This window comes from Corapipo altera, unplaced genomic scaffold (assembly GCF_003945725.1).
Source record: "Corapipo altera isolate COAL_440 unplaced genomic scaffold, ASM394572v1 271, whole genome shotgun sequence".
In the NCBI taxonomy this organism is placed as follows: domain Eukaryota; kingdom Metazoa; phylum Chordata; class Aves; order Passeriformes; family Pipridae; genus Corapipo; species Corapipo altera.
This window is the reverse complement of record NW_020884935.1, coordinates 3597783-3625307: the sequence shown is the minus strand read 5'-3', so window position 1 is coordinate 3625307 and position 27525 is coordinate 3597783. Positions and strand designations below refer to the sequence as shown.

The following is a 27525-nucleotide window of genomic DNA, read 5'->3' as shown; positions in this document are numbered from 1 at the left end:
GCGGCCCTGGATCGCTGCCAGTTTCCTACCCTTTGAACTAAGCTCGAGTTAATTAAATGTTTAATTTTTATTTTTTATTATTATTTGGCCTTTGGCATATTCGTCTTTGCAAACAAATACTCTTAACACCCGGAATGGAATAGATTAGAAAATGCAGTGGGAAACAGAAGTTATCCCAGTTAAATGGCACAGGTTTACCTGCAGAGCGCCAAGCCCTGGCAGGCAGATGGAATGGATACTACAGGTTTTATTTCCCTGCCTCTTGCCCAGCACTATCTGATCACTGTCACATTTTTTACGTTCAAAAATCAGTCTACAAAATTAGAATCACAGTTAGTCAAGAAGCTGGGAACTGGAGAATGGTTGGAAGCTTTAAATTACATGAAAACAGATTTATACCTAAACACCAGTGGATAAAAGGGGTTTCTGTTTACTCTCCATCTCCACACACACACCCCCAAGATTACCTGACAATTGATTTGCTCCAGCAAGGAGTACTTTTTATGGGAAAGGAGAAAGTGCCATAAGCAGTCCTGCTTAATCCCAGCTATTACTGGCACGTATCGGTGTCTGTTCGCCGATCAATTTGTCAGAGTCCTTCACGTTTTCTGGGCCGTCAGCCCTTGGAAGAGCGAGGTGGTACCTGAGGCCGACTGGAGCCTGGGCAGAACATCATAACTCAGGCTAATAACGCGCGGTGACGGCGCCATCACCAGATTGATGGGCTGCAATCACTCGGCTCTCACCACAGCACATCCCCGTGACCATCAGTTACTGCCCAGTGTTAAGGCTCAAACCATTAACGACTTAAAAACAAAGTGCTTTTAATGTTGCTCATTACTAATTAAAATAGATTTTGAGAGGAGGAAATGAGCCTTATTATTAATTCCTCAAGGAACACTGAGTTTGAGATCCTGGTGGCTGTGGCACTTCCCGCAGCAACCGGGCCCTCTCCTGCCCCAGCTGTCCCCACGTCCCCGGAGCAAGATGGGGCTGTAGGGGCTGAATTTGGCTGAGCTGTGGGTTCTCAGGGCAGGAATCAGCCATAGGGAGTGAATTTGGCTGAGCTGCAGGTCCTCAGGACAGGGATCAGTTCCCACATCCCTGTGGGGTTCTGGTGGGACCTCACCCTGAGCATGGCTCATGGAATGGGTTTTGGAGGTCATCCCAAATCTGTGACCAGGGAGTGTCCTCGCCACAGCCAGTCCTGATAGCAGCTGCCTGCAGAACCAGTCCCTAATATTTATATCTTTTATACATTATATATCTCAGCGTTAAGCACCAGCAGGGACGGAGCATTGGAAGCTGAAGCCTCTGTTATAAAATAAATCCTGGCTGCTGCAGTGTGCCCGGGTAGGAGTTGTCACGTTCCAAGTACTTTAGAGAGAACTCATTTTACCAAAGCCATGTAAATTCCTGGCGTAACAGATGCCTGAGGAAAAGTTTTTGTCCCTCCCATTTTTACTGCCCCTAAACCAACCAATCCCTCAGCTAAGCCCAGCCTGTCCCCAGTCCAGGCTTAGCTGGGATGGAACTGGAAAGTGAGAGCAGGGAATACATGAGATAATACCCTCTCTTGGGAGGGCTGTCCAGGGAACACCTTGGCATTCCAGCCTGTCACTCTGCATCCACCCTCAGCGTGGATCAGAGCAGGTTGTGGCTTTGCAAAGCATTTGCAAACACTTTGGGGTTTTTTTTGTTAAAAATCCTAATTGACCTCAATTAACTGTCCCTCTCCCCATGTCCATGTCCACCTTCTCCCCTTGCAGAGTCTCTCTGGATGTCCGGGCAAGACGGGGCGAAGTTTCTGAAGGGGCCCACGGTTGGGTGATCTCATCAGACTTTGAGCACTACATCATTATCATCATCATCTTCACCGCCAACACAAACTGGAGGTGGCACTCGAAGGACTTGAGTTGTTTAAAATCTCTCTCATCATCTCATGAATCTGCTGTACTATAAAAACAACAGCTTTTAAAAGTATGTATATAAAACCCATTTCTTGTTCGTTTTATTTTCTCGATGGGTCCCCCCCCCCCCTTTTTAAACCTCTCCAAACCCACATTTTTTCGTAGCGTTTGACATAGTCTCGTAGCCACGTAGTTGGAATTCTTTGTGTATCTAGCGAAGCCTAACCATAGCGTAACTGTTATATTAAGGGGTTTCTTTGGTTTTTCTTTCCCACCTCCCCCCCCCCTCCCTGTTTTACGCAGTTGTTGTTGCTTAAAGGATGCTGAGATGGTGACAGGAGTCTCAGCCGCCGGTCCCGGCTCTGCCGCCGCCGCGGGGGGAGCGGAGCCGGCGCTGGGCACGGCACAGGGGGGCCGGTGGGGCACGAGGGGGGGTGAGCAACAGGTTCTCTAGCCCTTCTTTTCCTTTGTGGCGTCTTCGTTAACTCTAATTCTCTCTCTATTTTCGGCAATAAGGCGAGGGCGACAAACTTTTTGCGCGTCCTTTTTTTCTATAAGTGCTTTTTTCTGTTGAAAGAGGTGATATAAGGTTTTTTGAAAATTGTGAATTCTGAAAAAAAAAAAAAAAAAAGAAAAAATAATAAAATGCTGTAAATACAATTCCATTAACTACATAGAAACTATTAAGAAAGAGAAATACAAAACCTATTTTTGTGATGGAGTCAGCCTAAGGCAGTTTCTCTATGAAAATGGAAGAAAAAAAGACAAGGACGTTGTAGCCTTTTGGAGCGACTGCCGGAGCTGGCCCGGGGTGGGTCGTGATGCTGTGGGACCCTCCCAGCTCTCCCAGTTCAAACCAGCAGCTTCGCTCTCAGACGTGCACAGCTTACAAAGGAACAGTCTAGTGGTATTTTTTATTTTAATTTAAAACCTGCTTTTTCCCAAGACTGATCAAGAAGCTACGATTTTTCCTACTTAACGTATTTACGGTTCAAAGCACACCTTTGTTTTGTTTGTTGTTTTGTTTTGGTTTTTTTTTTTTATTATTATTTTTCAGTCACTGTTTTAAACTAGATCAAACTTGCTGTCCAGTCATTTCAGCCGCTCTGGGCACCCTGCACAGCCCGGGGTCGTCCCCGCTGCGGGCAGAGCGGTGTCCAGCTCGCATGGTTTCCTTTATTATCCATCACTTTCTGTATCAACAAATTAGGAAGGCAACTTCGGTTGGTTTTGATTTCTATTTTTTTTTTTTTTTTTTTTTGGGAATACCTCAGTGCTACAAGTTTCACCCTAGAAGCAACGGAAGATTTTAATTTATTGTAGTTGTAAACAGAATTTAAAAGAAATAAAGTATAAAACATCATTGCACTGTGACTGGTAGGGGAAAAACTGACAGTTTCCTATTTGCACATGTTTAATATTTGGCTGTTATATATATGGTCCTCTGTTGGGGGAGGAAACTTATGAAGGATATTTTTTAATTTAATTTTTTTAATATTGGTAAATAGGCCTGCAACAGCAAACTAGAAGTACAACATGGTAGGTGGCATTAAGAACATACTGTAGTGTGGATATATTTCTTCTTTTTTTAACGTAATATTGACAAGTTTTATTAATATTTTTTTAAATTGTTACGTTTATAAATTTGGTACTTTAGGTACAGCCAGTATAAGACACTGAATGCGACATTTGTTAAAAAGAGCTGCTGCACTCCTATTTTTGTAAATTTTACTAACAAGTAGACTAATGTAGACATTCAATAGACAAGGTAGAGCAAGGCATCTTTAACAAAAACAAGGCACCATACTGCTAACCGAAAGGAGAAAACCTTGTTTTTCTTGTTTTTAAAAAAAAAAAAATCATGCTTTTTATGTAATATTTTAGGTTTTTTTCTTATTTCAGAACAACCAGGTTTAAGCAAAATGCTGGACGCTTTTTAAATATTGAGACTTGATCAAGTAATAAAAGAAATAAAACGATTCTTTAAAAAATAAAAACGTTTAAAAAAAAAAAAAAAAAAGAACACGGACGAACCAAATTCCCTGTGATTCAATGTGCCGTCAGGGAATTTTTTATTGCTATTTTGTCAATGTTGATGATGTACTGTACTACCAGTTGGTTTTCCTCTCCATTCCCTGTCACCTCATAGAATATTCTTTGTTGATCATTGTTGTATGTTAATAGTGTATAAAATGGCTTATCTTGTAAGAGTGCTGTCCTGATGCTAGTGTAGTGAATTCTTCCCCCCCTCTTTCTCTCTTCCTCTTCTAGTACATATTGGTAGATGTATCGTAATTAAGGTTAAAAATTTAGATGTAGTTATTCAGATTTAGGACCAGTAAGGATAGAACTTTCTCTTATTTAAGAAAAAAAAAATGCTAATAATTTTGGGAAGGTTTTCCTTTTTTTTTTCGTTTCTCTTTTCTTTCTGTTTTTTTTTTTTTTTCCTCTTGTTTATTATTTTTCTTTTGCTGATCTGATGCGGTTTCAACTAACCAAAGGTCTCACAATGTTAAAAATGCTGGCAAACTCCTAAGGCATTTGTAGATCCCCACCCTTGACTTTGGATAGGGGATGTGCCATACTACCTTAAATGCTAATGCTAGATATGCAAAACTGGATTTTTTTAATTTATTTTTTAAAAGAGGGAGGCACGGTATATTAAAACGATTTTACTAAGAGAAAAAAAAAAAAACATATTTTTTTAAGAATGCTCAGAAGAAATTGCTAATCTGTGTGAATATGTTTTAGATGTTTATATACCTTTTGAGAAGTCCCAGTGGCCCATAGCACAAATGTCGTGGAATCCGAGATGTTTTTGATGTGGCTACCTAGACTAAGGTTCACGTTAGTCCCCCACTCATCTAGAAATCCATTTTGAAGGATTTTTTTTTTCTTTTCTTTTTCTTCATTGGTTTGGGGGTTTTTTTGTAATTTTTTTCAGCACAAAGGTTCAGCTCCACCTTTGTTTTATTCAAGCCCAGCGAGTGAAGGATCATGGAATCATGAACTGGTTTGGGCTGAAGGGACCTTAAAGACCATCCAGTTCCACCCCCTGCCGTGGGCAGGGTCACCTTCCACTGGACCAGGTTGCTCCAAGCCCCGTCCAACCTGGCCTTGGACACCTCCAGGGATGGGGAGTCCACGACCTCTCTGGGCATCCCTCATTCCAAGGGATATTGCCCTTTGCTTTCCAAATCTCTCACACAGACTCGCTGCCCCCAGAATGACCAAAAAGAGAGATTTCCACCCTGCTGGGGGACCTGGGCACCCAGAGTGCCAGCGGGTCCATCCCTGCCCGGCTGTGCCGTGGGACGGGCCATGTCCCCAACACCAGGGACATTTTACAGGAGCCACAAGACCTCGGGGACCCTCCCCTGTCAAGTAATCCAAGTCCTTTGGGATCAGCTTGATTAAAACTAAGCCTGATCTGTCCTTTGGGGTTTTTAATTTTTCTTATACTTCCTAAATGTTCATTTTGAGTTGAATTTGTAGCTTGGACTTTAAGGTAGCATGGCTCTCTTTGCTGTAAGTTAATTTTTTTCCATTGTACAGCAGCATCTGCTGGTGAATGTCACACATCTTGCTAGGCTTAGTTAAACCATTAGGTAATTGTGGGTGATAACGACCTGAAAGGTGTTGGGATTTCTTTTCTTCCCTGCTCGGCAGCCTGGGATGCTGCTTTCATCCGTAGTGTGAATGAGGGCTAGCGACTCCAGCCACAGTCCCTTCTTGTTTCGTTTCTGCCATTCACTCAATGCAACATAATCAATAATAAAGCAATATAGTTTACTACATTTTTACTGAAGGCCAGCCATGGTTCTGTATGATATTGCATATGAAACTGTTTACAAAAACGAAAACCAACACTAACTCATAGCTGTCTTTTATGCTATGGCGATGTCTCTTGGGTGGAATCTTCTGAATTCTTTTTTTTAGTGGTTTGGTTTGTTTTTTTAAGCGAAATAGTTCAAAAGAGAGGAAAAACTGAGGTTAGAGTTAAGGCGAAGAGACAGGATGCATCGAAGACACACCGGCAGATCCCGGTCTGCGCACAGACACTGTAGAGTTTCCTACGTACAGAATCCAGTCAAACCCGTTGCCGCGTGCGAACACTACGTGAGGAGATTCTGTAAGCTAAGCAATACTTTAATACTGTAATAAAAATTACCAAAAAAAAAAAATAAAAAAAAAAAAAAAAAAACCACACGGAGGGAAAAAAAAAAACAAAAACAAAAAAAAAGGAGTTTGTTGGAGAAAGTAAAATCCTCGTGGTCGGTTCTCGGTTCCCCCAAACAAAGTCCGACTGTGTTGTGTCGAGAGCTCCGTGTCCGAGCAGGGCGGGCCCCGGCGCGGGGCCGTCCCCGTCACACCACCCGTGGGCTCGTCTGTCGCGTCGTAGGTAGCAAAACCCCCCCGTCATTCTCTGTTGTACGAGGTCTGAACTCCATCAGTACTAGGATGCAAGTGAGCATTTCAGGTGGTCATAAATGTACCTAAATAAACTATGGCACAGTGGCAGGCCTAGCCCTTCCTTTTATACTTTAGTATGAACTGATGAGAACTTTGGTAGTGACTTTTTTTTTATATATATACATATATATATGTATCTATATATATCAAGCATCTTTCAGGTCTCTGTGTATGGCTTTCTGAAGCCCTGTTGTAAAATACTATGTGGATGGGGGTCTCTCACATCACAGATGTGGAAAGTATAATTTTATATTTGTATTTTCAAATAAATAAGTTTGTGAAAGGTTTCCATCCTCTACTGTGGTCCAGAAATCAATGTGTTTGTCTGACGAAAAAATACAATAAACTGTTTTGAACAGATCCATGGAGTCCCTTTCATTGGCGGGGGAGGAGTATTTATTCCTGGGAGATCAGCCTCACACCCCAAAAACCCATCACCCTGTTGCCCCTCCTGTTCCCACTGGCAGGGCTGGCCCAGTACAACCAGCACAATCCTCATCCCCCTGCACAGTGCCCCCAAGTCTGGTCCCTCATCCTGTGCCCCACCAGGCATTTTTCTGGCATGATCAACACTAATCCCATTTCCAGGAGGGGCAGCGGGTGGCCATGTGTTCCCAATCCAGTTGAATAAATTCCCACACATCCTTGCTGTGTATTTTCCTCATTAGAGTGGCACACACTGTCTGGCTTCACCCCCTCTCTCGGCTCAGATACTCCACCAGAGGCTGTTTCCCTTTGGCACTCAGAATGGAGCGGAGCCAACTCCCCCCTCCCGTCCTCCTTTAGGTCTTAAACATTCACATTATTCCACCTGGGATGACACAAGTTCCTGCAGGTCCCTTCCCTGGGGAGGTTGGGACGTGGACTTGGGCAGGGGTGGAGGGGACACTGCAGCCCCACCAGCACCCACAAACCTTCCACCCCAACAGCCCCCACCCCAGGGATCACCTCGGGGTCCGGCCGTGCCGGGGGGCTCAGCAGGGACGGTGCCAGTGAAGGTCAGAGCACGGCAGGACGCAGGACAGGCTCTCTGGAAAGCAGTCAACACATCAAGCCCTTAATGGGATTGATGATTAGTGGAGCACCGAGGGGAAAATTAGATTAGAAAAACAAATGAAAATAATTTCGGAAGTCGTGTTTATTTGGGGTTGGAAGGAGCTTCCACTGCGAGGGCTGCAGGAAACGATTTGACTGCAATCCAGAAGAAAAGGAGCACGGGTCTGGAGTACATTAGTGTGGTGGGAGGCAGGGAATAGCAGCCACTTAACCCTGTCATTCAGCAAACATTAGTGAATTATGAGTGTATTATATGTGGGTGATGTGTTTTGTGCGAAGCCCGCGGGCCCACTGTAGCAGCACTGAAATGGGAGTGGGGGTCGGTGTCAAAATGTAAATTTTTATACCGGCTCCAGAATAAAAATAAGATTTTGCGTTCGCCTCCCAGCTACTGAAATCAAATTGCAGCCCAAATCAGAGTTGTAAAATAAGCAAAAATTTCCCTTCCCTGTCAAATTAGTGCCCCGATAAAGAAAACAAGGGAGATAAATGTGATTTACTTTCTCTCCCTACTGTCATAAACATTTATGGCCGAGTTGAACCGATGAGCTGCAGGAGGTAGATGGGCTCTTGGGGTTGTGCAGTGTCACCCATGTGGGGGGCTTTGGGCACCAAGCTTTAGGCTTTGGGAGTCCCTGCTGTGGTACCCACGGGGCAGGAAAGCTCCTGCATCCCTGTGTTCCATCCCTCCCAATCCTGTACCCCCACTTCCCCATCCTACAGGCCTGCCTCAAGATCCCCCAGCCCTCTCCATTGGGCTCAGCTCTGTGATACCCCACACTGGAGATGGTTGTCCAGGCTGTCCAGGCTGTCCCAGGGGGTATTTCCCAGGTTTACTAACCTGCATTGAGAATTTGAGCACCCTCTGCTCTTCAGCAGAGCCTTGCATCTGGAAGCTGCAGTTCAGCAGCAGAAATCAAGCCAGCACTTATTAATTATGAGCTTAAGCACTCCCTTTCATGGCTATTTACAAGGGCCGCCTCATTATTAATAAAGAATAATAAAATAGAGGGGTTTAAAGCTCATTTGTTCTGCTGGGTACTGGTCCCTGCGGCACCATGAGCCAGGGTACCACCCAGCCTGAGAGCACTGAAACCCTGATGATAATGAAACCCACCCCCAAAAAACCCACCCCTTTATACCATTCTGCATTTAATTATTTTAAATACCATCAGGCATGAGCAATTCCAGCAGCTCCACATGTCGAGGGCGCGGGGCTGCGGTTTTCAGCTGGTCACGAGGGTGGCAGCGCCCGTGTGTGGAGAGACACTTGTAATTCATTAGCGCTTTGCAAAGGGCACCGCTACTTGACTCCGTTTGTGCATCAGGCAAAGGCTGATTCCTGCTATTTACCTCCACGGCAACGGCTGGAATTAGCACGGAGCAGGCTGGAGCAGGCTCCCACGGGCCGGCGCTGGCTCCCGCGCAGCCGCCACTCCGTCAGTTCTGCTCTGAGGGGCAAACAAAGGACATCATAGAACTGTGGAATGGTTTGGTTGGAACCTTAAAGACCATCTCATTCCACCCCCCTGCCGTGGGCAAGGACACCTGCCACTAGACCAGGTTGCTCCAAGCCATGTCCAACACTTCCAGGGATGGGGGAGCCACAGTTGCTCTGGGCAACCCGTGCCGGGGCCTCACCACAGTCCCAGGGAAGAACTTCTCCCTAGTATCCAACCTAAATCTGCCCTCCTTCAGCTTAAAGCCGTGCTCCCCTTACCTATCACTGCATACCCTTGTGAAATCAAAGTCTCTTTCTGGTATGAGTGGAAAAACCCACTCCTCCAAGCCCCTGTATCCCAGGTGGGCAGCCAGCCCAGGTCCCCAAGTCTCCACACCCAGCTTGACCTTTCCAACATTAACAACTCAACCCTGATGGGGTCAGGGCTGGCGATGCTCAGGCACGTTCCCATTCTCTGCTGCATTTCCTGGCAGCCTGGGGACCAGCTGAGGTCCCAGTGACGGTGGCAGCGTCCAGCCCACAGTCTGCTGCTGCCACTGGGTGCTAATTGCTGTGACATATTGAGTGGCACTCGCTGTGGGAGCGGGAGAGAGGAGCCTGCACACCGCTCCCACTCACTAATAATTACTGATTAAAAACTAGTTAAAAAGGCAATGAAGACTGAAACGTGCATTAACCGGGTGACCCTGGCTGGCTCCAGTCATGGAGAGACGGGAGCAGGTACAGAATCAGCACTTCCAGTGTGTCCATCACTTGGTGATGATGGGCACATCCTACAGAGCACCTTGTGGGCACTGATGTGACATAAACATCAGCAGGAATAAAAAGCAGGTGAAAGTTCCTACTTTTGCCTTTTCTAAGCCTGCGACGCGTTTGAGCCACCAATAAAACTGCTCAGGAATTATACAGGGCTTTGCATCTTCAAAGCAAGGGAGCATTTTGTTCCTCCCAGCCCCTTTCATCCAAAGATTCAAAGTGCTTCCTATCAGTCCTTCACCACCTTTAGATGGGTGGGGAATTCCTCTCTTTTATCTTGAAAGAGTGAGCCGGGTTGGGCTGTGGGCTCCAAACCTTCCTGGCTGGAGGTGGATCCGAGGCCAGGTCCCATCCCTGTCCTGCTTTGCCGCAGCAGTGGCTGGGTAACACAGCAGAGGACGCCTGAGCTGAGATGGTGAAGGGAGGTGAACACCCGGAGGGGTGCAGCACCCAGTGCCAGGCTCAGCTCACCGCTCGGATACCGGGCTCAGCATCACGTCCTGAGCAGCGGGCACAGCACCATCACCTGGGCACCGGGCTGGAGCTGCCGGGATCCCCTCGCCAACCCCCGCGCGGGGCACAGGCGGCCTCTGGGGTATCGCTAACGCGGCTGACAGCACACGCCGGTCCAAAGGACGCGCGGCCGAGCTGTCAATATTGATAGTCGTGACCCTGTGTAAATGCAACCTCGCCGCTTTGTGCCGCTCTGGCCCCATCGATCCGCGCGCGGGGGAACATCCCAGGAGCGCGGCTGATGCCGGGGCGGACAGGGGAAGGTCACCGGCACATCCCGGCCCGCCGGGAGCCGGAGCCCTTCGCTGCAGCGGAATATCGCGGAGCCCAGCGGAGGGTCCCCGCCGTGCCCTGCACATCCCCCGAGCGCTGCGGTTTGCATCCATCAAAATAAAACGAGGTCCCGATGCCACCCGTAGCGCGGGGGGATGGCGGTGCTCCAGCCCCGGCCGTCGGTATTCCAGCCCGAGGTGCGGAACAATGCTCTGCCATTAGCAATCAGAATATCGGCGCGGCCGCTCATAGAAAATCAAGAGGCAAAATAATTGAGTCAATAGCGCTGCGAAAGGATTGCTCCTTCAGCCCCATTCTTGTGCTAACAATCCTCCGGCAGGGCTGGGGATTCAAAAGCCTGGAGAATCAAAAAGGAATTGATTTGATTCAGAGCTTCAGCCCGGGCTGTATTTAACACATCATTTTTGCTTGCTCTACATAGAATAGAAACTGTTTGAAGGCAGAGGGGCTGCCTTCTGCAGCAGAGAGACGGGAGAGCGGGAAGCACAGGGGCAGGAGAATATTCTGGATTTGTTGCTTTCCCAAGGGTGGTTGGACCCACACTGTCCCCACAGACGGCGGACGGACCCTGGGTCCCCTCCCCACGCTGCGACACCTCCGGGCTCCCAGTCCCCTGAGCATCCACCGCGTCCGGCTGGGCCGGCGGCTAAAACGGGACCAGAGACAATGAAGGGAAGCAACTGGTGATGCGGATCGCTGCTCCGTGTCCTCTCTGCTCCGCCGGAGCCGCCGCCTCCATCCGTCAGGCTCAAGGGCAGCCGCTGCGGTTTAAGGGCGCGGGATGAGGCGCCGGGGACGTTTCCCCTCGGGAGAAGGCAGAAGGTGCCTTTTGATCCCTCCCGTATCCCGGCCCTGGTACAGGGTCACAAATACCCTTCTCTCGCTGCCAAGTGGCAAAGAGTAAAACGGCACTGTTGCCCCCCAGACAGGCGGGGGGTTGTTGCCAGCACAGGCACGAGCTCCCCACAGCTCTGTGGGTGCTGCAGCGCTGTGCCAGCACCTGCTTTCTGCTGCCCTCCCAAACCACCACCCCCGGGATCCTGCAGCATCTCAGGGAGCTCAGTGCTGCCCAGAAAAACTTTCAGGGTAAAACTCTGTGCTGGGAAGTCTCTCTGACAATCATCTACTTTTTGGCAAACACCCATATATGTTTTCATGATATCTGTAATCATCTTTGGAAACCCCTCTTCTCCTGCTTTTTACCTATGAAAAGGGAAAGAAAACCCCTCATCCTGCTCCAGCATCCCACCAGCACCCCAGAGACAGTGAAGACAAACCAGCAAGTGCAAATTTCCCTGGATTCCACCAAACAGGTGGGCAACAATCACTTGGAGAGGACCAACGACAAGAACAACCCCACAGTCCCCTCCCCAAGGCTGTTCTACAATCCACACGTTAGAACATCAGCAACACCGAGGCAGCTCAGAGCTTCCACACTTAAACACGTGCAGAAAAATCTAAATTAACTTCAGAATAAAACCCAGTACCAACACCCTGAGCAGGGGAAGGAGCGAGTGCCGAGAGCATTCCAGCAAAGCCATTCCCTGCTCGTTGTGTGGCACGTGAAGCTCTTCAAACCCTTTTGGGTCGTTATACCCCTCACACAGCCCCAGCTGGCGGCTGCCTACACAGCGGGGACCCCCAGACCCCCACCCAGGCAGCTGATCTGATGTGTTGATGAGCAAGTCATGTCGCTATAATAAGGAGTGTTTATTTGAATAATAAGGTCAGGGAGTTAAGTAGTTGGTATTCCACTCGTAGGAAGCAGTTTGCACAGTGTCACTAATAATTAAAGGGGTTTTTTGACTAATCTAGTTGCTCTTCCTAAATATACTCCACTCTGTTCAAGAAACTCATCAAAGCAGCGAAGTGATCTTCGAGGTTATTAATCTCCTTTGCTCCACAGCTGGAGCAAATTTATTTGCTTGAATTAGCATGTAATAAACTTATAATAAAGCTGCCATATCCCTTGCTTTAGAGATATAGTTTGTGTAATGGGTAGTTAAATCTAGGTAATGTAGCCATGGTCTTTAGGCTCGGAGAAAAGAGGAAAGGAACAATGCAGCATAGTGCTGTGTTATCCCCTGCACTGGGGTTCAGTGGGATTTTTTTCAGGTCAGGAAAAGTCAGCCTTGTTGGATACCACTGGGACAGATATTAGGAAGAAATTCTTCCCTGTGAGGGTGGGGAGGCCCTGGCACAGGTTGCCCAGAGAAGCTGTGGCTGCCCCATCCCTGCAAGTGTCCAAGGCCAGGTTGGACAGGGCTTGGAGCAACATGGGATAGCGGGAGGTGTCCCTGCCCATGGCAGGGAATGTAACAAAATGGTCTTTAAGGTCCCTTCCAACCCAAACCATTCCATGGTTCTATGATACTGAAAGCCCACCAGGTGCCCCAGCATCCCATTTAGCCTCCTCTCCACTAGAAAACCAGGAATAGCCAAGAGCTCTTTAGAAACTCCCTCAATATTGCAAAGGAAGTTTCCCTGCAAACCCACGGGTACTTTCCCCAGCTGCCAAAGGAGACTTAGTCCCTAAAAAGCACTCTCAGGGCTGGCAGTCAGAGACAAAGCCCTGGTCACAGCCCCACCACTGTGGAGAGACCTGAAGTCTAAGGCACTAAGGTTGGCACCAGACCCGCCAGCAGCAGCAGGACCCATGGAAATGGAATATTTCAAATAGGGTTGAACTTTGCACAAGGTGCCCAAGTGAGAGGAATTAATTCGCTTCAGTTCACTAAGTTGAGCCTTTCTGGGTTGCAGTTTCCCTGGAACAATAAATCCCCTCACTTCTCCTTCCCGTGGAACACTGGTGGCACCATTGTTCCGTAGCTGGGAATGGGCAGATGGAGACGGATGTGGCAGGTATCAAAGTTCAGCAGCACGGGGAGGGCTGGCCCCCACCTCCTCCTCAGAGGTTATTATTCACAGAGCCTGGGCAGTAAATAATTTTTCCCTCTCTCCATTTCAGCTCTTTTCTGTTCCTGCTCTGCGCTGGAGCAGGGGCTAGGCATCAGCCAGGATGTGTCAGAGGTGTTAGACAAGGTATTAAGGAGGTGTCAATGGTGAAATAGCTGGGATTACAGTAAAGTCTAAATAAGGTGTAAAATAAAACCAAAGGTGATAAAGTCGTTGATAAGAAAAGCTGGAGAAAAATAGGAGTGCAATTATTTTTCATCCTAGTTGTTCACTCTCACAGTGCATTATCTGTGGCTTTGCAAAGACTTAAGTAAGATTTTTTCCCGGTATTTGGTATTTTATCCCAGCAGTGTCACGGCTCACCAGCCCTCGCAAAGCAGCAAAGCATCCGGCACCTCCACACAAACCCACGGGCCCTGGGCAGGGGCACTGCCTGCCCAGGAGATGCCCCTTCCCCCCATCCTTATCCAGGGGATGGAAGGGGCCCTGCCTGGCAGGATGATGACGTTTCTGAGGCTTTGACCTTGGCAGGACATCGGAGCCAGAGCTCAACACTGTCCAGCTGGGAACACGGAGGTGTGGGAAGAGGAGGGTGCTGGTAAGGACCCGTCCCTGCCGGGCTGTCAAACGCAGCTGTCACCGTGCAGGGACTCACCTTCCCCAGCAAGAACACATCAATCATCCCGACAGCCCCTAATCAGGCAGACGGAGCTCGCTCGGAGCTCGGCGGAGGATGGAGAGCTCACATCCCCCCCCCTCCCTGAACAAATTGTGTAGGGGGGAAAAATAATGTAAGAAATGACTCCGGATGGCAAATCAACAAATTAGCCTTGATTACTATCCGGGTCTCACAGCCTCCTCTTCCTCGTGCTCATCAGCTCTGTCTGTTGAGCCATTTTGCTCCTGCAGTGTTTATTCCCGTGCCAGCAGCTGTAGCTCAGTGCAACATTCCATGGGGCAGCATCCCTGGGGTTCCAGGTGAGAACCCCATGGGACCCCTCTCCAGCAGCTGGAGGCTCGGGGGGCCACCTGCAAGGAAGGAGGTGCCTTTTCAGGAGCCAAAAGAGTGCAGGAGGATGCAATGGCAGAGCTCTGTCGAGGTTCCCTGGCTCTGGGCTGTGAAGCCGGTGGCCCTTTGTACCAGACACAAACCAGAATTAGCTGGTTTTTTCAGGAAAAACCACAGAGGAATAGTTCTGGTGAGGAAAAAAAAATGGCATTTAAAAGCACGTTCCTCTACAATTCTCCCAGTGCTGTGAAGGGTTATTAACTGATTGGGTTTCATCACATCCCACTCTGCTGCTGCAGAGGCTGATTGTCCATATTTGCATTTCTCTTGGACGAGCAGCTCTGGTGCCCACATTCCTGGCCCCCGTGGTGGGCACAGGGCTGTGCCCCAGGATGACAGTGAGAGCTCAGCTCCATCCCAGCACAGCTAATCCACCAGGAATAATTCTGTAAGGATCCCTGGGGTCGGCAGCCATCCAGGGGTGTGTCCCCCCCCTCGCTCACAGCCAGGAGCTGGGAAGCAGCAGCCATTTCAGACGTGAACTTTTTGGAGTTAATTTGTTTTGATTCCTTTAAATGGCACAGAACTGCCAGGCAGGCTGACATCACCCGTGGAGGCCTTTAAAAAAATGGATGGATACAACCAGTAGATGGATGTGCTGGCCAAGTACAACCCGGGCGAGCTCAGGTACACGAGCGTGGTGTCCCTTCCCCGCTTATCATCTTCATTAATAATGTCTTTGCTCCGAAACCATTTCCATCATCGCGGCTCCGCAGTAACGACCCCGACGCAGCTCGTCGCGTCCCGCTGCTGCTTCAATCTCCTCACAGAACAAGCAGCAAAAGAAGGGAGATTAAAACCCAACAGAAGCAAAGGGCCTTCGGCTGATGGGGGTCCTGAGGGGGGGTATCATGGCGCGTTAACGGCTCCGTCCCCGGCACAGGGGTGCGGGTGGGACGCGAGGTGGCTGCGGCAGGACAGTGGCAGAGGCACTGCCAGCCCCACAGCCACCCCTGTGCCTCCCAGGCCAACTGAGCCCACTGGGCTCATGCAATGCAGTCATTAGAGGTGTGACATTAAATAACTTGAGGAATCCTGAGGTGGGAGCCTGCTGGAGGGGCTGGAACACCCGTTGGTGCAATGGGAAAGTGCTGAATGGCTGCCGGGAACACTCCAAAGCTGAACCCCTGGTGCTGCACCCCCAGCCCCAACAGCCTGTGCTCCAGTCCCAGCCCCAGAGGAAACAAGATCACATGCGTAATAACCCGGTGTTTCATTCTGCTCATCCATCAAACCCTTCCTCCTTTTCCATCCCTACATCTAGGAATGGGAAGTGCTCGTACATGGAGAGCTCAAGAGCCAGCTGGGCAAGGATGAGCCCAGCCTCTTCCCACCCCCCTGGCCACCCAGAGCCATCACCCTCCCTCTTAACAAGGAAAACCAAGTTTTACAGATGAGGGCAGTGGGGAAAGCCCCTCCTCTTCCAGGGCAGCAGCAATGTGTTCTGAGTGCTTGTTACACGCTTTGCAGCACTTAAGGGTGGTCTAAGCCCACAGAGACATCACAGCTCCTGTCCCGAGTCCCCAGTGACACTGCCTTCATCTCCCAGCTCTCCAAACTTGGATTTTCAAACAGCAGGTGCTGGAAAACACCCCAGGTTACTATTAAAAAGGCCGGTAAATGACTTGTTTGTCCAGATTTGCATCAGCCAGGCCTCACATGCGCCATGGGAGCTGCTCTGCCGCAGTACACGCGTCCCCACCCCCCAGCCCAGCGGTGTGTGACCCACCACGGGCTGGGGTTGTCACCCAGCACGTCCCCAGCCTGGCACACAGAAGGGAAGCAGAGATATTAAGTGGCTGATTTACATAGTAATCTGCAAGGGGAGAGATGTTCGGGGCACGCTCAGCCTTCATCATAACACTTGTCATATTTGTGCTTCAATTTGAAGGGGGAGGAGAAGGGAAATGAGCCCTTGGTTTTTGGTTTGTGTTTGTTTTTTTTTTTTGCACGTGCTATTTGGTGTGAAAGCTTGGACCTGCCACAGCAAATCAGAGCCAGCATCCCACCCACACAGACCCCACTTGGTCCCAGCAACCCCACTGCTGCCCGCGGCATTCAGGGCCTGGGGTGTGCAGGCAGGAAGGGGGACTCTGTGACTGAGCAGAAAATCACCAACATTAAAGTTTTTAATAAAACATCTGATGCCATGACAGAGTCGGGCAGTGTGCTGAGGTTGCACCCATGGGTGCCCCCCACTCACCTCACCGCTGGATTTAGCAATGCAATTCCACTTCTTTTTTCTATCATAGGAAAACAATCACATTTATGAACAGCTCTATCACTACCATATGTTATGCTCTGTTTCCATATATGAAACAAGCTGCTTTCAAGCTTTTTATTTACACAAAATTGAGCAAAGTCTTAGTAGAAAAATTAGATAAAGGGAAGGAAGAAAAATATTTTCTCCCTGTCATACAAGCAATTACAAGAGTTTCCTTCTCCTCACAAGGACTGCAGAGATGAGCTAAATTTGGGGTCAGTTCTGTGGTTGCCTTAAGAGAAAGCCTGAATTGGTTTTACACAGCCAAGCTCAGGGCTGCTTTGGCTGCACCTGTGCCCCTGGACAATTGTTTTCCGTGGATCCATCATTTACAGCTCCGGCCCATAAACTGACAAGTCCCCACACTCCATCCCATGGCCCAGCTTCTCGTGATTGCTGCATTCAGCACCCAAGCAAACACAGACCAGCTATTCCAAACCTGTCAGCTCTCATTAGCACAGGCAACAGCACGAGCAAACCAGGATAAACCAGCAATTCCATCGGTGTGCGTTGTGTGTGTGCAGAACATCCCATCCTGGCCTCGTGTGCTGGGAGATGAGCAGTGACAGCCAGAGTTTGGGGGTGGGAAGGGAGACCCCAGCCCAGCTCCTGAGGGCTGGAATGGCAGCAGGCAAAGGGCACAACCCAGGATTTCTGCAGAGCACCCCAGCCTGGGGTGGCTGTGGAAGCTCACCCAATTTAAATATCATAGACTCAAAAATGGTTTGGGTTGGAGGGGACATTAAATATCATCTGGTTCCAACTTCCCTGCCAGGGGCAGGGACACCTTTCTCTAGACCAGGTTTCTCAGAGCTCCATCCAGCCTGGCCTTGAATACTTCCAGTATTAATGTCCCTAAACAGGTGTGTGTCACTGCCCGTGGTGTGGGGTCACACACAGGGTGTTGACCCCCCAGCCTGGAGCACCCAGGCATGTCCAACGCACACTGGCAACAGGCAGCATGCCCCAGACACACCACAGGACTCCCTTCCCAAAACACCCTTGGCACCTGGACCCCAGTAAAACACCAAACCCCAAAAGGGAGCTGCACCCCATCACTGCCAGCACCGACTGCCTGGGCCCCTCAGCCCAGCCCGGCGCCGAGCGAGCAGCCGGGGTGATTAATATTGAACATCAACAAACAAAACAATTGAAAAGTCAACAGTTTAGGGGAAGAGGGGCTGCGGCAGCCCCGCGGTCCTCAGGATTATTTTAAATGTGCAAAATGCCATCTCTCTAAATAATCAAACTCCACTGCTGCGACTCGGAAATTGCCACCCACGGCTAAAGCTCCAATTTTAAACGCATCCTCAAGTCAATCTTTGTAAATTCCACATTAAATATTGATCAGCCCCAGAGAGGGCTGACGCTGCGTGTTTAGCATAGATGTGCCAAATTCAAACAGCAGCAGCTGAGACAGAAAGTTTGCCTGGACCCACCCCAGGCCACAGAGACCCTCACAGCAATCACCCCACACCAGGGAGTGCCATCCCCACGGGGAAGGATGACCATGATGCCATGTCTTGGTGCTGCCCCATCCCACCAGGGACCACAGACACAATCCCTGTGCTGAGGAACCTCCCTGGATGACCAGCACATAAAAACACACAGAGAGAGGGGAGGAAGCATCCCCAGCAATGGCACTGATGGACACTGCTGAAAGAACCATAAGCAATACTTAAATATGTACAGGGGAGGGGGAAGGAGGCAAGAGTTGTTGCTTCCCTTCTAGATACACCAGCTCCAAACGTATTCCACCCCCTCCATGGGATCAATGAGCACATGGCCCAGAAATTCATGTTACAGCATCGGGGCAGTTGTTCCGGTTCCCAAATTCACACCATCACAGAGGGGCTCCAAGGGGGAGTTCTGAGCTGGCAACATTCCCACTGATCCCATCAAGAGGGAGTTTAACAAAACCACAATTTTTGGAAAACGATCCCTTTTATTTCCAGATCCCCAAACATCGCACATGTGTGTATATACGCCTGGAGTATTATGAAAATCATACTTGAAACCCAGATTTCAACTCCATTTCCCAACCACTCACATAAAATTTTCATTACAGATTGCTGCCCTACAGTGGAACAGGGGGCAACTTTATTAGACGCCGCCACAGAGCCGCCTGGCAGCAGGAGAATGAGCCAGTCGACAGCTCCAGATATTCCTCTGCGAGATACAGCAGAGAGCTGGAAATGGAACAGATTATATAAAAAGAAGTAATTCAGAGCAATTTCTAGTAAAGAGTCAAAGGAACCATATAATTCAACATTTATATAGACAAGGCTTCAAGGGAACTTGACGAAAAAAAGAAGGACTGGAGGTAACGGTGAGAAACTCTGGTTTGACTTTTTCCCTCTTTTTTTAATTTCTTGTTTAACCTGCCCTGATGGTTTGTGCCACCCTTGGCTTCAGCAGCACATGCAGGGACAATCCCAGCTGCCAACGCGTGTTTGACTGCTGTTGCCTTCCCTCTCCTTCCTCGCCACACTCCCTACCTGACCCAAGGGCAGGTCCTGCTTTTCCCAACAGATCCACCAGCCAAGCAGGGATGTCTTTGTGCACAAGCCGGAGACGGGGTATGATCTTCCCCAAAATGTGCCCACATGCAGTTTTTCCTCCTCCTCTCCTTCCCTCCCTCATTTGCCGTGCTATAAAAAGCACAGAGGAGAAGACAATCCTTTCTGCCGTGATTAATTGGGGCCGGAGCGGTGCCGGGATCCTTCCCAAGGTGCTGCAGCTGCACGAGGCGCCGCAGCCCCGTGACTTTCCCCCGCCGTCGTTTGTCATCGCCTGACACTGATAAAGAGCTTCTCCAGCGCTGTGTCTTTGCGAGGGAACATATCCATATCAAAGCTGCTTGGATCATCCTTTTGCAAACTATCTGCTGCGTTTTCTGGCCTAGTTTCCTTTCTGATCTCCAGCTCCTGTTCCTTCCCTGGGTGAGCCCCTGCAGTGGCACTCACCACCCCAACCTGCCCCAGCACCCGGGGATGGAGGCTCCTGGGAAACAAGGGGTCACTCAGTCTCCACACTGCTCACATGGCATCTCTGCTCACCCAGACCGACGTGGTGCATCAGCCACAAACACACTCCTGCAGCCACGGATGCCCATGGTGGGATGCAGGCTACTCAGGGCTTGGCTGGCAGCTCCACACATCACCCTTACAGCAATCTGGGTTTCACAGGTCCAGGGGCCTCCATCCAGCTCACCTGGCTGACACGGGATGCTGAAAGCTCCTGTGATGAGTCAGGAGCCAGCAGGGATTTCTGGCCAGGCAGCAAGGTTACACCACAGGATCCACTGGAGCAGTTACAGATGCTCTCTGGATAATATTAATATTCCATAATTATTATTCATCTGCTCAGGCTGCTGAGCGGTCCCTTCCCACTTAACCTTGGGGTGATGGATGCTCTGCTCCAGTGCCCACAGTCCCAGCTGGGTGTCCAGAGACTGGGGCTCCATTCCCAGGCAGGCACGTCCTTCAACTTCTTTTGGGCCTTAACACCTCAACCTTTTAAATAGCGTGAAAACATTTCCACATGTGATGAAACTCATTCTCAGGCAGCATTTGAGATGGGAGAGAGCTCCTGGGAGATGGTGATGGAGGTGCTGCAAGCAGGTACATGGAGCCACAGCTTCCTGGGGCAGGTGAAAACAGCACCTAATTCTCAATATTCCATCAGGTCATGCTGTTTGCTTAGCAGAAAAGCAAACACTCACCTCCCCCGAGGAGCATCACAGCTACAGAGGCAAGTTTGTGTGGCCCTGACATGAGCAATGTACTTAGAGCCATTAGGAACATCATCTCCAGGCTTTCAAACAGAGCCAATTTCAGCTGGAAATCCGGGAAGTGAACAGCAAGGAATTGCAGATATTTATTTTTTTTTGTGGAGAGGTGCTTTTCTCTTTAGGATGGCACCTCAACAAGAGTTTAATGAACAGCACCTTCTTGGTTCTGAGAGGCGTGGACAGGCCAGATAAAGCTACTGATTCATTAGCATCCCATCATGTCTGCAGGCTCTGTATTCCCCAGCTGTATGGGCAGCACGACGCGCTTCCAAAAACAGGGACATCCACAGAGGCTTTATTACCATCAGCCATCACGTTAGAGTAGCCTGTGGTTACGTGGAGATGGGGAACATCTTGTTTCGGGATCTGCTGGGTGTGAGGGAACACAGCGTGGACAGGGAGACAAGGTGACTTTGTAGGACGTGAGCATCCCTCCTGCTGCAGACAGGATTTTAATCAGCTCTTGGTCCTGAGCAAAGCACAGTCTCCAGAGTGGATACACATCTCCAGGAGAGAGATGCTGCCTGCCCAGGTGGGAGAGACAGCATCTGCTTTTATCTCTCCCCATATTTGGAGATAAATTCCCATATAACAGATTAAACCTCCCAGCGAGCTGAGCTGTGTGTCCAGCAATCAGCCACAGCCAAGCTGAAACCTCAGCCAGCCATGGAAAACAGAGTGGTTCCCCCCATCCCCACCACACACAGGTCCAGCAACCAGAAGCAGCATCTGGGGATGGCCTTAGGGGGCCATAAATAGACATTAAGTGACCATAAACAGACATTACAAGACCATATGCAGCCTCTGAGAGCAGCAATCTGTACAGGAGGCTCCTCACTCTCACCAAGGCACAGGGGAAGAAGCACCCAAAACCAGCACAGGTAACAGCAGCACCCTGAGATGTCAACAGATCACGGGGGATTTTATGGGTGTTCTTGGAGGAGCAAGGGAATTTGCTTTTGTGTGCAGGGACCAGCCCAAAGGGGTGGCCACGCAGCCTCCACCTCCCCTTGGACACGTGTCCTTGGAGACACCAGGTGGCATCTCCCACCCCTCCTGAGACCAATTCCTCCTCTCTCAGCACCATCAAAACCTGCCTCCAGGTTCCCAGCACCCCACGTGTGTTTTCTAACAAGCAAATAACTCCTTCCTTACTCCAAACTCCGCCTGCAATTCCCTGGGGCCCAGCGGGAGGGTCCGCGCTCCTCCCGCATCCACCAACCTGTGTCAGCAGTTTATTATGCAGCCCTGTAGGTTTTTTAGTTTAAAAAAAAAATAAAAAAAGAGGAGTTTTCAAAGCTTTAATGGCTTTGAAAACAACACAGAGAGTTCTCTTTACTGCAGGAGAGGTTAATGATCTCCCTCTGCTACAGAACCAAAGTGGACATCATAATAAATAATCATAATAAGATATAAAGTATCACCCAGAGTCATTCAATGCAGGGAGCGGGTAGGAGTTATGATGCATTTCCATTATTCAGAGGAACTGCCAGGTGGGAAATATTCAAAGCGAAAGTAGTCAATTAAAAAATGAAAAGCATTACTGAAACAGAGAGATTGCATCTTGTCTTGCCTGGGAAGACCTTGTGCTCTGGCTCCTGGTGGGACTGCAGCCCTGAGGAGGTCCCTTGTCCTCACCTCTCCCTCTCCCTGCAGCCTGAGCAGGAATGGCAGCAGTGTGCCACCCCATCACCTGCCACCAGAGCCCACGGAGGTCCTGCAGGACCTGCCTGCACGATGGTTCTGCATGGCCAGAGCTGAGCATCTCCTCAGCACAGCCTGGGCTGCTCCTTTCTCCAGCTGCTCTTGGACCTGCAACTGCCTTGGGTACATCTGCACACCCAGGTTTTATTCAGTCACATCCAAGAGGACATTTGCATTTGCTGTTGGCAGTTATGGAGCACACAGAACCACAGAAGGGGTGAGGTTGGGAGGGACCTTAGAGATCATCTTGTCCCAACCCCCTGCTGTGGGCAGAGACACCTTCCACCAGATCTTCCACCAAGCCCCATCCAGCATCTTACAGTGGGGATGTTTGGGATTATGAACCCTGTTTGGGTTCATAAAGATCAGGAACACATTTCTCACCTCCACAGCTGCTCTGCCCCATCCCCACACTAGACATGAACATGGTTTTACTCTTTGCAGAGCCTGGGGTGACACAATACCTGGGCACCCAGCAGGGCTTGAGCACAGCCAATAGAAACTCCATCAGAAACACCAGCTGCAGCCCTGGGGAGCGACACGAGCTCACAAACCTCAGCACGAGGCCGGGGTGACAACCCAGCTGCCACCCCCTGCCAGCTGCCCTGGGAGGCAGGAGTCAATCCATCCCGGCAGGAATCAATCCATCCCAGCGGCAGGAGGTGCGCCCAGCGAGGTGTCGGGGAGGGGAGGGGGTCAGAGTTCGTATCAAATGGCATTAATCACCTTTCCTGAGGCTCTGCACCCGCTGGACAGAACGATTAATCAGCGGCGTATCAGCCCTCCAGCCCGGTCAGGCCCCTTTGTGTGGGTCCCTTCCCATCACAGCCAGATAAGATTATCAGTGACGAGCAAGACACCCATTGAGCAACACCTGACGGGGAGAATGGGATCTTTTTTCTTTTTTTTTATTTATCCCCCTGTCTCAAAGATGAGCTGTTTCTTGTCTTGTCAAACCACATCCTTTTCTTGAAAGAACCAGCTTTAAGAATCCAATTTGTCAAGCTGGACAATCATTTGAGAACCCATAAAAAGCCTCAGTGACTTTATCAAAAAAAATAAATCAGAAGGTTTTAAATGGTAACTGAAAGGGATTTGAAAATAGGTTGAGTGGCCTACATCAATTAATCTTCAGAGAGCTGGGGCTTTGTGAAGCTGGAGTGGCAGAGAAGTGTCAAAAGCTAGTTACTGGGCTTGAGGAGATGGAAGTTATCGATATTTCTCCTCTCCTTTTTCTCTCTTTTCCTCTTTCTCTGTCTCTTCAGAACATGTTGAGGCGATACCCTCTGCCACAGGGTACTGCAAAGCCAAGAAGGGCTGGAAGGTCAAGCCCAGAAGGGGTAGGTGGTCAAGGCCACTCTTCCCTGGTGAGGTTTTTCTGTGGTCACTCCCAGTGCCAGCTAACAAGAGCCAGACCATGGCTTTGGATCTCTCTGCTGGCGAGTGCCAGAGCCCCAGAGCAGCCACAGGGACAACACTGAGAAGGAGCCATCAGACACTGCTGACATTTAAGGGCAGCCGAGGAGTCCTGAGGCACATCATGACACCTGAGGATCCCACGGGCTCTGTCACCCAGGAGGGAGGAGAGAAGGGGAGAAAGTGATAAACGGTTTCAGTTCAACCCCGGGGCCTGAGCAAAGCTCTGCAAACCGACAGGAGACCTCGGGGCTGGCAAAGTGAAATGAAGAAGCTGGAGAATGAGGTATTTGGCTGAAGAGAGCCAGTCCCCTGGAACAGCAGCACATCTCCTCGCCCTCCTAACGAGAGCCGACAGCCCCATTGCTCCTCGCTGCGCCGCTGCTCCGAGAGACACGGGGACGAGGGACAGGGGGTCGAGGTGCTGAGCCCCGAGGAACAGCCAAGGGGACACAGGGGTGGAAACAACGGACTGAGGAATTTAATGTATTTTAAAAAATAAAAAAAGAAAGACCTTGGGAGGAATCAAAATGCTGCAGAGAGAAGGGCCACGCTCCAGTACTGAGAGCAGGATGTGAGGGGCTCCAGATGGCTCTGTGGTTTAGTGCAATAAAAAATTTAATCTGACAGGCAAGTGTGGGGCTGGAGAATAATAATAAGACAAATAATTTCCTTAAAAAAACCTGAAAGGAGTGTAACAGCTCAAAGATATCTTCATTTGCTGCAAAGAACAGGGACTATTGGTTATTTACTGCAGTTGGGAGCATGTTCACAAGCTTTCAAGCGGTATTTTGTTGCAGAAGTATAATATAAGGACACTTTCCTCGCTTTCCAGTCTGGGGAAATAGATCTGACTTGGAAATTGGCCAGAAGGGCTGCAAGTTCGGGCTCTGAAGCGAAGGTGATAACTTTGCCAATTAAATATGGATGCGATTTTTCCCCGCTCTCCTTCCCTGGAATACTTTTGCACTGTCATTAGGTGATGATATAAAGACACAGGCCTCCTGGTGCAGCTTAATTGCTCCTATACAGAAAAATGATGAGCTCGGTTGCGCTGCACGGGCGCTGCTGTGGCTACTTGCTGCCTTATTAATAGGTGACACCAACGTGTGTTTAATTCCTCTGCCCAAGGAAAAACAGAGAGATGGCAAAGCCCTGCTCAGCAAATACTTCAGTGCTTGCTAAACTGCTTCACTGAACAGCGAGGGGCTGAAGAGTGAGTTTATATTTAATCACACACTTAAAGTGTTTTGCTGAGTTGATGTTCAGTGCACGGGAGGCAGGATGGACTCCCCGTTAAGTGATCTTTTATTCCCATATCCTTATATTTTTCTCTTTTATTGATACACAGCACAGACCATCCTGTGTTTTGCAATCTGCTGCTGGATGATTTCTAGTCCAGGGTGAAGCCTGGGCAAGCGAAGGACAAAAAGAACCTGCACCCTCCTCACAGGGAAGAATTCCTTCCTATTATTATTATTCAGTCTTTGGGAAAGCAGCATTACTGCATGTTTTCAGTCTTTACTTCCTCAGCAGCCAGTAGACCCCTCCTTAAAAGTCCGTATTTGTTTCTGCTTTGTAACAATCTCTCTAGGAAAAAGTTTTTAAGGGATTGGCCCTCTCCCAAAAGAAAGTGTGGGAGCCACCCTCCAATCTGCACCAAAAGCAGGTGGGCACGGGCTGCAGGGGCAGGGAATTTGCGTTTACTGAGGCTCTGAAGATTGAGTTTCACTCCCGAAGAAGCCGGGGTTGGCACGGGGGGAGCAGAGCAGGGAGGAGAGGCTGCCGCTAAATTGATGGCAACAGAAAAAGCTGGAGGTACAAATGGCTTGAGAAAAGGCGTGATGAGATGTGACTGCCCTGGGTCCTGGGACTGGAGAGAGCAAAATAGGAAAAGACCACCCGGACGAAGAGAAAGTGCTTCTGATTGCTCGGGGAAAAACGGAGTTAAAGATCATTGGAACGGACAAGGCAATCTGGCGGCGGCGCGGGCTGTGATTGCTGCCGGGGCGGGCAGGGGCTGCACCCCCGGGGATGCGGGGGGGATGGAGCCGGCACTGGCACAGGGCATCATCTGCACGGGCGTGACGTGTGGGCACAGGGGTCCGGCCACACCGGCATTTCGGGGGGTCTGAGCCCCGGCAGCCCCAGCTCTGCCAACTCCCCTCGACAAACCAGAGAGCTCAGCCCCGAGTTCAGCACGGTGGGAGAGCCGGGGACACCCTTCCCAGCCCCCGGGAAGCAGGAGTGAACCAAACCATGGTGGGGAAGTATCATTTAGGGGTCACAAATCCTGGGGTGCCACAGACCCCCCACATCTCCTCCATCCCAAGTGATGCTCTGAGCATCCCAAGAGTACGTGTGCTCTGGGCTGTGCATTCACACAGCCAAAGATTTTCTAAAGGTTATGCAAAGGTTACCACCCAATTAATGTGCTGGAGCAGCACTAGCTCTGTTTGCCTAATTTCCAGATCTGAAGGCCACGGGGCAGCTCAGCAGCTCAAAGGCTCCAGCTCCCCCCACACATCTGTGCTGGCCCCTCAGCCCTGAGCTGCATTCCAGCAAACAGGTGATGGCAGCGATGAAGATAACAACACTAATGTATCCATTTCCTCTACCCTGGGCATTTTTAAATCATCTCATCTCAGAAATGAGCCAATTTCAACCTTGTGCCTGACAACCTGTTGGACCCTCTGAGCGCCGGGCAGATGGTGGGGTTGTATTCACACATCACCTCTTGTGGCATTGCACGGGCTGGGAACCCAATCACTGCTCTGTTTGAAGGTCACAGAATTATAGAACAGTTTGGGTTGGAAGGGACCTTAAAGCTCACCTAGTTCCAACCCTCTGCCATGGAAGGAAGGGCATGGATTGACCCAGCTTTCTCTACCTAATCTGCCTTCCACCCTCCAAACTCCTGTGACACAAGAGGAGAGGCAGAGCCCCAGGAAGATGGAGATTGACTTTGCTCTGGGTACTGATCAAACCAGCAGCAGGTTCTGGAGGCTCAGCCTCCAGCTGTAGGATAACACTGTGTACAGAATACACAGAGATGAACTGTTCCAAAATAGGCATAAAATATAGTTTTTTTCAAATGTCCCTACTCATTAACTATGTCTCAGGTTAGTAACCACAAGCAAATTAGGAGTATTTCCTTCCCAGCATCACGAGCCTGAGGTAGCTGTTCCCTTTAACCCAGGGCTTCCATCAGCCTTTATAGACAATTTCCCTGTCAGGCTTTCCATGTATGATCACAGCTTCCCAGCTCCCAGCATTCCAATCCACCCAATCTATCCTTATTGCAACTCCAAGCGCTTCACTAATTCCTTAACTCACACTGCAATCTCACATTCCTGAATATGGGGTTGAACAGCAGCAGCGCTCCTGCCGCTGCTTCCAAATGAAATGAGCCAGGAGGAAAAACATTCCAAAAGGTTTTCAGTTGGGCGTTCGTGGTTTGAAGGACATTTTAAAGGCAGGGAACACAACCTGGCTCCTGCTGATCTTCATGAGGATTTAATTGTGAGAAATAGCAGACGGAGTTGGAGTGGAGCAAGGAAAGGGGGTGAAGTCTGATATGACATTAAGCAGATGTGACTTACCTTCCTGATCCCCCCAGAGTCCCACGGAGCAGGGCTGGTCATCTTGGCTATATTTTTGGTGTCCTGTGTTGAGAAAATAAAGAGCCATCAGTAGCAGAAGATGGGGACTGGGTAACCCTCTTATACCAAGGATTGCAAAATGAAACACATCTTTTAAAAGCTGCTGTTTTGGAGGGCCCCTCCGTAAAGGCACAAGGGAAGTACCTTGAGAACAGACTGTGGCACTCAGGACATTCCCAAAATAAGGGACAAAACAGCCACTGGACCAATGCTGGGAAGGAGACCACAGGCACATAAA

At 49.6% G+C, this 27525-nt stretch overlaps 1 protein-coding gene and 1 long non-coding RNA gene across 15 annotated transcripts in view; one reads left to right on the top strand and one right to left on the bottom strand.

The window, feature by feature from the left end:
* MSI2 (musashi RNA binding protein 2) overlaps positions 1-6743 on the top strand; it is a 223313-nt gene extending 216570 nt beyond the window's left edge. For 13 of the 14 annotated variants that reach the window (XR_003530399.1, XR_003530398.1, XR_003530397.1 and 10 more), the window contains one exon: positions 1770-6743. Coding sequence is in view for 2 of the 14 variants with exons in the window: in XM_027660124.1 (XP_027515925.1) it covers positions 1770-1831 (62 nt within the window). In the remaining 12 variants the exon portion in view is untranslated. The remainder of the gene's footprint in view (positions 1-1769) is intronic. The other variant, XR_003530396.1, reaches the window with a different exon arrangement.
* A 1891-nt stretch (positions 6744-8634) lies between these two features.
* LOC113955203 lies at positions 8635-27285 on the bottom strand. Its single transcript, XR_003530460.1, has 4 exons — positions 27228-27285; positions 26590-26595; positions 20268-20272; positions 8635-8890 (listed from the first exon to the last, which is right to left on the bottom strand). It is a non-coding gene; the product is annotated as an uncharacterized LOC113955203 (long non-coding RNA).
* Positions 27286-27525: the final 240 nt, after the last annotated feature.